This window comes from Tauraco erythrolophus, chromosome 2 (assembly GCF_009769465.1).
Source record: "Tauraco erythrolophus isolate bTauEry1 chromosome 2, bTauEry1.pri, whole genome shotgun sequence".
Classification (NCBI taxonomy): Eukaryota; Metazoa; Chordata; class Aves; order Musophagiformes; family Musophagidae; genus Tauraco; species Tauraco erythrolophus.
In genome coordinates this window covers 12,822,267-12,833,807 of record NC_141466.1, presented here as the reverse complement: position 1 = coordinate 12,833,807, position 11,541 = coordinate 12,822,267, and the positions used below count along the sequence as shown (strand labels likewise).

The window sequence follows — 11,541 nt, the reverse complement described above, 5'->3', positions numbered from 1 at the left end:
GCTGTGAAGAGAGCAGCAGCACTAGCAGTGTATTGAATGTGGTACAGACTGTAACTCATTCTAGGACATCTAGCAGCATACCAAGGAAAAGCAGTCTCCTTTATCCCTGTACCGTGTAGAATTTAGACTGAATATTTCTGCAGAAATTGTGGCATGTGTTTACATCTTACATTTATATTAGCAGGTGCCAGCTCTATGCAAAGCACTTGACCCAGTGTGCTGTCTGTTTAGGATGGGGCAATAGCACAGTTTTGCAAACAATAGGTCTGCGATGGTCAATGGCAGTAAAACACAAGCTTCTACACAACAGACAAAAACCCTTGTAGTCTCTATGCCAAAAAATATAGCTGAACTATGCAGAACAGGCTGGCAATCAGAAAATTTGATTTTAGCCACAGAATATGTTACTTGTGTAAGGGAGACTGTTGTGGTTTTTTGTTGCCTTTTTTTTTTTTTTTTTTTTTTTCAGATTTACTCCAGTTTCTCCATAGCATCCCCCTATCTCATGCTTTGGGAAAAAATACAAAAAGAGCCTTAAACGACACTAACTGAATTGAGTGCCAGCAGACCTTAAAGCGCAGAAAAAAAATCTAATTTAAGGTTCCTTCATATCATCAGAACAGTACAAAGGGCTAAAATGCAAAGAAATATTAGTATTTGTGTGGATTCCAAGCTAAAAACATGGAAAAGGGATCAGTTGGTTCCTTCTTGAGAAATGAAAGTAATTTGATGTATCTGGGCAGGGAGCCTGGAACGTGGATAAGCAGAGACCAGGCTGGCATAAGCATAAGCTATTTTCCTTTTCCCAGTGATAGGCTGAAGTCTCTGGTTAGTCCAAGAGCCCTACCCTGAGTGTTGATATCCCCATAGCCTCAGAGCTTGCTAATCTCAGATTGGAATGTTTACCGTTACCTCTTACGGACACTGCCAGAGCTGTGGCTTCTGGGTACAACCTTACCCGGGAAGGGCAGGTGTTGCCAAAAATGAAAGGGTTCATGTTTCAGGGCTGTGATGACTGGCCATTTTTGACTCTTCTGTCACAGTGTCGCAGGGACACCTAAATCCACTGAAGCTTTTGATCTGACAAACTTAAATATGATCTTTCTTTTGCATATTATCTTTGTTTTTACCTCCTGAAATGTTTTCATGTTCAGCTTCATGTGTAGTCCTAAAACTCTGTCAGAGAAAATACTTCAGTGCCTAGAGTTCTTTCACAGATTTGGTCACTTGGTTGCCTATTTCTTTGTGAAGGGCTTGACACATGCTTTTTTTCAAGTCCACAGCACTTAGGTGCAAGCATCAGGTTTTAGAAAGTCAGCCCGGCCATACTGCTATGTTTCTGTGAAACAGACTAGAGTTAATATGATTTTCTTTTTTCCATATAATAAACAAAGAGTAAGCACATAAAAATGCTTTTAAGGCTACAAAGTCAAGCGCTCTTCAGCTGAAAAATGCTGGAAGCAAAACTGCTCATTCAGCTTTAATTCAACCATTTTATTGGCTGTATGACGCACTTTGTAATTAAAAGATCATCTCTTTTCTTTTTTTAATAGGATGCTGGATTCATCCAGATAAAATAAGAAGAATAATTAAAACTAGTTTTATGACAATTGTGTATGTGAAAATTTTCCCACAACTTAAAGACATTTTATTGGACTTCCTTGCGAATACCAAAAAACATAAGCTCAGAATGAACTCTTATTAGCATTGGAAAAAATGTAACACCCTAACCTAATTTTTGCTTTCCTCGATTTTGGAAATTGCTGAAATATTTTTATATGACTTTGAATGAAAATTCAGCCTGAGTTAAAAAGATGAGTGCAAAAAATTTTATCCTCAATGACTGGAATGTGGTAAACATAAATAATCTAAAAAAGGAATTCATAATGGAACATTTTAAGGTAATTTAACACTGTATTCCAAACATAATCATATAAGAATATTACCATCTACTTCACATAAAATTAAAAACGAGAAGCATAGCGTATACGTGAGAGACTTTTACAAATTTCAGTCATCTAATAGTATATTTGATTTACATCAAGTGAAGGGGGATGTGATTTAGTTTTACTTCATTAAAGTGTTTGAGACAGAGACTTTCCTCATCCCAAAAAAGCAAGTGCAAAAAAAGGAGATGTAATAAGGAGGTATTAATTCTGTTCCTAAGGGAAGTAAAAATAGTTTCCAGCTGAGTAAGTCTTAAGTCTGCTGCTTAGTGTAAAGCTAGGTGACGAGTGCAATAAGCGTGAAGCAGAGATTGCTTGCTCCAGCTAACTGACTAAGTGCTTTTCTACAGAGCACATCTCAGGAAAGTTAAGATAAATGAACTAATACAATGAAGTTAGAGTGCATTAGTCAGAGAGCATTAAACCTTTGTGTAGATGCTTTTATTCAAAAGTAAAGTAACCTTAGATGGCTATAACTTAATTCTTCTTGAAGAAACTTAAAAAAAAAAAAAAAAAAAGAAAAAACTTCATCTGGAGAGGAGTGAAGGCTTCCAGGTCCAGAAAATTAACCTAAGAAAATCCTAGCAATTAATGAACTGAGGAGGCACCTGCACTCATTACAAACTGTCACAGATACCTGTGAAGGGGGAAAAGGCTTTCCTCTGAGCTTGCCCAAAGCTTCCCAAACCAGCACCAGACATGCCCATGCTGCTCACTGCAGCACCTAACCCTGTGCTGTAAATACAGCACTTCAACACTGAACGTAAATGTCTATATAAAAGTAAGACAATATCTCATGAATTACATGCTTGTAATAAGATTTAATTGCAGCAGTCAGACAGTGTTATATCCATCTGAACTGAGATTTAGGTTTGACAGCTACTGGTGGTAGTCAAACTTCCCACAGCATGGGCTTCACCCTAGGCTGCTGTAACCCCATACAGCTAAATAAATACTTGAAAGCTATACCTGAGCCACTGCAGAAACCTTATTATCTGTACCATGCTACCTAGTTTAAAGTTAACTCAGGTATATGTGTAGTCATACCTCCAGAAATGAGGCTAGACAGTCCCTGTGTCAGATGTAAATATGTCATTTAACTTGCTAAATTTGTCAATATATTTGAGTTTCTAACACCCTGTGGATTTGTATGGTCCAGTTTTATTTATCTTTTTAGCTGTCTCCAATATGTATTATGCGTAGTAAATGAAATAGTTTTGAAGGTCTTGGAATCGATTTGTCAAATCAGGCTGAATTCTAAAAAAAAACAGGCTTGTGCTAATTCAGAGGCACACAAATATCTGTCCTAAAACCACTCTATTTACAGCTATCAGAGATAACATTTCATCATCACATTGTCTTCTTCCATCCCTCACTCCAACAGCAATGTATCAGTGAAGTGTATTTGGGAAAAGCCACACAGTAGACCAACCTTTTCCCATTCCTTCTCAATGTCTGTTGTAATTCCCAGGAATGCGGGCTAATTAATTTCATTGCTAACACTAGTTTTCCATAAAAATCAGAAATTATCACTGAACCTTCCATTAGATATAAATTACATACTTATATTTAATTCTATCTCGACATATTTTAATATTGTTCTTGTTGTCACAGTATCGCATAGTTACTTCTTAGTCATTGATAGTCATAGTAATAACAGTCATAACATCTACTTCTTTAGCAGCCTTCAGCAGCAGCTCAGGACCTTACAAAGTCTGCGTATGTCGCAAGATGAGAGACTCACAGGCCAGCTTTCCCTGGCAGAGCCAGCCCCATCCCTCAGCCCCTCCTATCCGGACAACTGCTCCAGCCGTGACCATTCCAGTAGCCCCACACTGAACTTGCCCCAGTTTATTGATGTCTTTCCTGTACTGGGAGATCCAGAACTGGATGCAGTATCTAGATATGGTCTCATGAGAGCTGAGTACAGGAGGATGATTAATCCCTTGCCTCCACCGACCGGCCGAACCCCTGCTCATACAGTTCAGTGCTTGTGAAAATGCTAATATATCAAATACCACATTGGAAAGACCCTACTTTGTAGTGAATTTGTCCTTATGTATACACATAATCATGAAATAATTTAATTTCAGTGCACTTAAGCATGAGCAAATGCTTTGTTGAATCATTTCTCAGAGTACATCTTCCTTTCTGGATTAAATTGGCTAAGTACGATAATTGAAATAGAATTTATTACTAGTAGTTTATCTAAATATTTAATTAAAAGCAAATTTTAGGGTACAAGTTTGTCTGGCTTTTAATACTGTAAGAATCTTGTAATTTCAGCCACTTCCATCTAGGATTTCTATTCATTTTACATTCCTCATATTTCAGTGCAATCTTTTCAAAATGAGGTTTATGGATGAAGCTTCCTTGTAAATCTTGGGTCTTGGATTCACAGGTTTTGACTACTCAAAAATATACTTTAAATTATTTTTAAAACTCTAGTATCCTCATTTTTTTGAGGATTGAAATTTGTTTTGGATGTTTGCTTCTATTAAAAACATTCATTTTAACTCTAGGTTGTTTTTTTTTTTAAACCAGTAAAAGATTGGATTTACACGTGCTTCCTGCAGGTGCTTTAGAAGGCAACAGTAAAACTCCCTAAAGATTCTTGTCTTTATCATGCTCTAGCTTGAGGCCAGAGAGAATATTTTCTCGTAATTGTTCCTCGTATGTACAAGATGAATATTTGGGACTAAACATGAGAATAAAAAATAGAAAAAAAAAATATTTGTACTGTCCTTCAATAAGTGGTTGTATAATTAAAGACTGCATTATCAGGAATACGCATAAAAGAACTTAACTAATGACACCTGAATGCTTTTTTTCTGGCATCTTATAACTTCTTAGTAATCATTTTTGCAATGTTAATGTTCTTCTATGCAAAGCAATGCACTTCTGTATAGATAAATGGTACATAAGAGACTGTTTTGGTCAAGACTGCAACTTCATTTGTGTTTTTAGAATATTGTACTTGAAAAGACCTTAACTGGGATATGTTGCTAATGAATCTGAGCTCATTATTGCCTGGCTAGCCCACTGATACCTCCAAAAAAATCATTTTCATACAACGTGATTTATTAAGTAGTTGGGAGGCAGTTCTAGGCACTTTAGATGACCCTGATTAGCACAGAACTGGAAAGCTAGCACTAGAGGTGTAAAATACTGTAAAAACATATAAAGAATATATGCAGAAATGAATGCAATTGTGCGAGGGAGGGTGTATGTATATACACACTATTTTTAATAAGCTTCCTTCTTGCTTCTTCCTGCCATTACTAAGGACAGCACTGGCGCGTCAGAGAGATGCTCATCAAATTTTACGTGGCCTAACCTTTACAGAGGAGGCTTTCTTAGGCAAAATATCTGCACATACCCAAGGAAACTTATTTGTTTACTTGACCTCTGAAAACCAGTCCCAACCAGTTCCTCCGTGGATTTTTGGAAAGTGCCGGTTAGAGGAGATTAGAGAGTCTGAAAAAGAGTAGATGCTTAAAATGGAGGCTTTTCTTATCTCTGATACACACCTGGCTCACTGTTAACTATGACTTCCTAACTTGGATGGCACCCACTGGCCTATAAATTTGCTTTCTTCCTTGCCCAACACACTTCATGCCTTTTGCACCAGAGGAAGTTCATCAGCCCTCTACTTTCTTGCACCTTTGCTACAAAAAAAATTCCTGGATAAGTTTGGGCAGCAGAATCTTATTATGAATGTGCATTTACAAACCAGCCACACAAACATAAAAAGACACTATTTGTTAATGCTAAGGTATACGTGAATTTTTGATCATTTACAGTGAATGCCAACTAATCTTTGAATGCTTCTGTAATACAATGGTGCTAACACATATAGTAAACAAATACACTATATATTACATACATATGTGTAAGTAAACAGACAAAAAAATAAAGTTACCCTTCGGTGCTATTCGTTTTTCATGTCTCTCCGGTTTCTGTTTATGAATTTCTGAAAACAATGAAATGTAGAGTCACCAATACTAAAATAATTCTCAAACACAAAAATATCAGATGCATTCTCATAATAAAAAATAACTAAATGTTTCAAATATTATAGCAGAGCCATGGCTTTATCATCTGTATATTCACAATTATATACAATAAAATTCAATTATATATATATATATATGTAGACAACATATATGGACAAAAATTATAACATTAAGTTGGTAGCTTCAACACGCAATAAAAGGTAGACTCGCTTCTGTATACAAATCACAGATATAAAAGTTCCCAGGTTAGGGATTGTTGTCTCAGAGAATGACTCATTTTAATCATGCTGTATACCAACACACTGAGAACTGCCTTGTTAGAAGAGGAAGGGGTTTAGTATTTTCCTGCTCTTTCTATGCCATCTTTTTCAAACACAATTCCTCATCTGTGACACTGATGTTAAGTTACTGCTATATATCCCTGTAACTGAGTTTTTCCTACTGCCCTTATTGTGTCAAAACCAGGATAATATCAAAAATGCAAAATGTTGAATTTGAGAAAAAGCAAGCAAGAATTAAATCGAGCTTACATGGCACTGTTTGCATACAGTGGTAGAAATTTAAAGGTCCTTTATTATAGGTTCGCAAAAGAGTCATTAAGACTATACAGAGTGTCTGGTTTATGGTATTGTGCATATATTTCCTGTGGTAGGAAACTTGTGTTAATTATGGGATCAAATTCATCTTTGACAAAAGCATATGCAAATCTCAATAGACTCTTGGGAGGTGCCTCCTTGTATTTTAGGGTTAGATTTGGTCTGCAGGGTATAAATAACAAGAACACTGACCCCAAACTTAATCCAACTTAGAAAAAGTTACGTATATTACATCTCAACTCTAAGGAGCTACTTTAATGCCTGTTGAAGACAACTGAAATCTTCCACTTACACCCTTAGTTATTTGCTCAGGTTGTAACAAGAAGCGTATTGCCAAATAGATACAGTAGACAATGATATTTTCCCTTCCCAAGACTCTGATCTTTGCATAGGTCCTTGAAAGTAAATACAGAATGTTTTTATTGAAGAGTAATTGTCATCTGAAATAATGATTGTGTCTGGTTTGCAAGGAACATAATTATTCTATGGCATCAGCCTATGCTGTCTTCAGATAGAACATTATTCCACTAAGATAAAGGGTAATAAAGGCTAAAATATATATCACTGTTAGCCACTTACATATGGCAGCATAACTAAGCTAATTATATGATATCATTAAGCTAAAAGGACTTCCTTTTCAGTTTTCATCCTGTTCTTTGCAGCCTGGGTGTGTACTTCATTTATTGTTCTATAAATCTCAGGTTTATAAAGGTTGCGATTAGGAAGAAATCACATCATATTGATTCGCTGTATTTCAGCTGAGCCTGGATTATTTTTCTTTCTGCAACTGTGTGAAGGTTTTTTTCTATTAACTGAGAGAATCTAGTTGCTGGATTTTCATGCTTTTTCTACCTGTTCTGCTTAAAGGATGCATAAACTAGTTTATGTGGCCTAAGTGGTAGAAACGGTGCAAGAGAACAGCTGGAGGATTGCACCCTGCTTCTGAGCACATCTGAGCAGTTCTCCATGCTGCTGCTCCAGACTTGCCTCCAGACTCTGACTTAATGCATTTAAAGAAAGCTGAGTCACTTCCTCTGCATTGCAACATACAGCAGAAATATATCTCACCTGGCCCAAGAGGTCATCCTAAACACAGAGATGAATATGGCCCACCAAGTGATAAATCACATTCTTCAGGCAGTCATCTACATGGACACATATTCCTTACTTGCCTTAAGATGCCTCAGCACTGCTGGGTTCCACCATCTATTATGTGTCTCACTACAGAAAATAGGCCTTATTTTTCTTGAAAAAATAAGTATAAACCTTTATTTTAAAAAGAAAATTTTAAATTTAATGTGGTTTTAGGGAATTTCTTATTGCTAATTTGACTGCAAAATATATATAGAGCAATGACTGTAGAGCTGGCCATCTAAATCAGCCCCACATTGTATCAGCAGTGAAACCTACTTGACACAAATACTTCAGTAAAGAACACTAAAAAATATTTTCTGGACAGCAGCACTGAGAATCTCATCTAACTTGCTGCAACAATTAGGATACCATCCATAACAAAAAATCCTACACAAATTCCTTGAAGTGAAATACATCTTCATAATGCATAAGTGTGTATATATATGTTTTTATATATTGCAAAATGTGCCATCATTAAGGCATCTTCACAAGCTCCCCATTACATTTTGAACCATCATAAAAAATTGCAGCCTAGAACACATCAATTCTGACACATTACAACCTAAATTTTCCCAGCACAAATAAATCTAGTCTCAATATATGCTCATCTTAATCAATTTACAAGACAGAAAGTAGTGACTCTTTGCTAACTCCAAAATATTTAAAATAAAGAAACACCTTAGATTAGTGGAGATTTTTCTTCTGTTCTGAGAGTTTTGATGCTCTCTGCCTCATCCTTTATGACAAATAGCTTTAATTTTCTAGTAATCACATCATATCTTATTGCTGATTTGACAAAGTGGCTATAATATCATAGAAGACTTACATGGCCAGTTTAAAGCATGTAATTTATCTCTATCAGTGTGACACATTGTTAATAAATCCTAAATATTATGAATTCATGTTTAGGAAAATGACAGAATCAAGCAGCAGCAAGGATAATCTTTGTCACCACGGCAACCATCCCAATTCTTTATGAGATGACAGCACGGTTTATTAAATTATTGTAAGGGAGTATGTGTTTTAAAAGCTGTATTTCATTGTTTGTTTCCTTCAATTACCAAGCAACATGAAAAATTATCTTTCCCCTTGTATTTCTTGGGTTTTGAATGGATAAGTACTTTAATTCCTTAAACATGGATACTGCTTGACACCAACTTCTCTAGACCTCAGGTCTTGTGCAGCTATACGGAATATACAGAGTGATTATTTCAAATTGCTCCAAGAAGAGAATCTAGTAGCCCTTCTCACTGACAATTTCAACATGCTGAAAGGAGATATATCGGACTATATTGTTAGCAGGCTGATATATTCATGCACTGTTGATCCAAAGCAGGTCCTCACAATCAGCTGAGAATCGGTATTTCAGGTGGATTTACTGAAAATCTGTGCTGAACACATCATTCGGATGTTAGCTTCCTCCACCCCTCACTCAGCTAATTTTCATCAACAGTAGTTCAGAGTGTTTAACACGAGGTATGCACTACAAAGCACCAGCTCCAGGAAGATCAAGGTGCGAGAAAGAAAAAAATGCAGTTCCTTGAATCCATGTTAGTCAGTGGTGCAACAGCCTGCGGGTTTACACCAGCGCGAATGAAGAGCACAGGACCTCACCGTAGGGCACGAGGGGATTCTCCTGGATCCTGCAACAGAGTTCCCTTCTTCATCTGCTCTTGTGTTTCTGATTTTGATTTTTTGTTATCTCCTTGTTTAACATAATAAGATATATAGTGCTATTCTTAGCTATTCTAACTGCATTGCATTAAGATAACACCTATGGGCCTCAGCCCCCATGAATTGTTTTAGGAACCACATGGAGCCATAACACGATACAGTATCCCATCTCTGTAACACAAGAGTTCAGACTTTAAGAGGGCTACATTTCTTCTCTTAGTGAGAAAGCACAGCCCTGTGTCTTGCTTCCTTAGAGGATGAAGTGGTGAGTAGGAATCTGGCACTGCTAAAAGAGCTCTTGGCCCCCACCCTCTGCTGAGTTTCCATCTTATGATATAAGATACCTTAAAAAAAAAACAACCAACAAACAAAAATGTCAATGAGATGAGAGGAAAAGTAAAAAAAAAAAAAAAAGAAATTATTGTCCTCATCTGAAACACAAGAAGGCTTCACTCAAGGTAAGCCAGGAAGCAAAAGAACTGGGAATTTAACCTTAATCCCTGAAATTCAGTATTTTCCACTCCTAGTTAAAGCCATCCTGTTTCTACTTAAATGCTGTAGTGAGGATGGAACGTATGTTTAATGTATCTACTGTTTTAAGAGTATGACTGAACAGATGGAATTTCACTTGAAATGATAATGCATTGTTCTTTCCAAGCAAATTTTACTAGTTGGTTGTCTTTTTCATAATCTCTTACAGGTAACAGAGCGATATACACCTTCAGTGCTTTGACATTCTTTCTTTTTTAAATATCCAAGTGTGAAAAGGAAAATGAGTGCTATTCAGAGTCCTGGTGAACCAGAGGTTAATAATTTGCTTTTGAGCAGTCAAAACTCTTACAGCTATTGCCAGCAATTTAATGGGGCTATATCCTTGCTAGTTTATCAAGACTAATTGGTATCAGGCAGCTGATTATCATGAAGAGTTGGTGGAAATAGATACCGAGGGCAAGGCAAGAGTGAGTGGTGTTAAGAGCTTTAGAAGATGAGAGGGATGTCATTTCTAATGTGTTTCTAGATGCTGTCTATATGAAGAATTGTAGTCAAATCTCTTGCTGCTGGTATCCTCAGGAGAAATTTGCAGTTGTGCAGCTGATGCCTATTTTTAATCTAGATAGTACCAGCTGGTGAGGGTGACAGTTATCCTTGTGGGGCTAGGAGGAGAATAAAGGAGTTTGTGCATTAAAGCAGCTTCCAGCTAACTACTAATACATCATGTAGCTGTACTCTAGAGGAAAAAAACAAATTTTTGCAACAGGAAAAACCATGGGGGAAAAAAAAAAAAACAGGAAATATTTAATTGGGAATTAAACTGGTGTATTATGTCTATATCCAAAAACCAAAGACGGTGTAACAAAAGACTTCAAGTACCAACACTCAGTGTTGGAAAACCTGAGTGACACATATGGCTAATTTAGGTGGCTTCCCTTCTAGCTTGCTAGTAGCACAGCCTTATCCCCAGTGTTTTCTTAGATCTTGCCCTGTTCTGAGAATTCATAGCAACTTCAGGTTGGGGTGCAGAACCACTTTCCCTGAAGTCGTGTGTCTAAGATCTTTCTTGAGAATGTGACAGGAGATGAATCGCCTCTTACCGATGAAACGCTGAATAGTTTGTGTGCTCATCCAGTGGGTGAGATATCAGGCCACGGTGCATTTTAAGTATGGTTCAAAATTGTTAATCCATCTCTTTGGAAATCACAAATACAATTTAGAGTGAGAATGAAGGTTTCTTTTTTTCTTTTCTTTTTTCTTTCATATTTTGCAGAACAATACAACATCTCTTTCATTTGCTGTATAAGACCACTTTTGACAGAGCTCACAGAAGATCATTTCTCATTCTTCTTGATGAAAAACCTCTGCTCTGGTGTGTATTTACCTAAACCAACATGTTCTAAACTGTAAACGTTGCTGTGAAGTGACGTTGATTGGTCCTAAACCTATTCAGCAAAGCTCAGCTACTTCACCTTAGTTGTCTTTGTTCCCTTGATACTTTGTCCCTTGATTCCCTTGTCTTTATTCCCTTGATAAATACTTGGTATTTTGTTTGGCATCACTATACAGCTATCAGAGACACAGAGAACATGGCCCTCAAATATTTTTGAACAATTTGTCTGGTTTGAGTAGCATATAGCAAACAAGTAGGCTTTATGTTCCCCCAAGAATATGAGGATTTAA

At 36.7% G+C, this 11,541-nt stretch overlaps 1 protein-coding gene across 1 annotated transcript in view; it reads right to left on the bottom strand.

Annotated features, from left to right (window-relative positions):
- The window catches only part of TRDN (triadin), a 205,717-nt gene that overhangs the window by 170,337 nt on the left and 23,839 nt on the right, over positions 1 to 11,541 (bottom strand). The window contains exon 5 of the mRNA XM_086632103.1: positions 5,869 to 5,919. Within this exon, the coding sequence (XP_086488229.1) occupies positions 5,869 to 5,919 (51 nt within the window). The remainder of the gene's footprint in view (positions 1 to 5,868; positions 5,920 to 11,541) is intronic.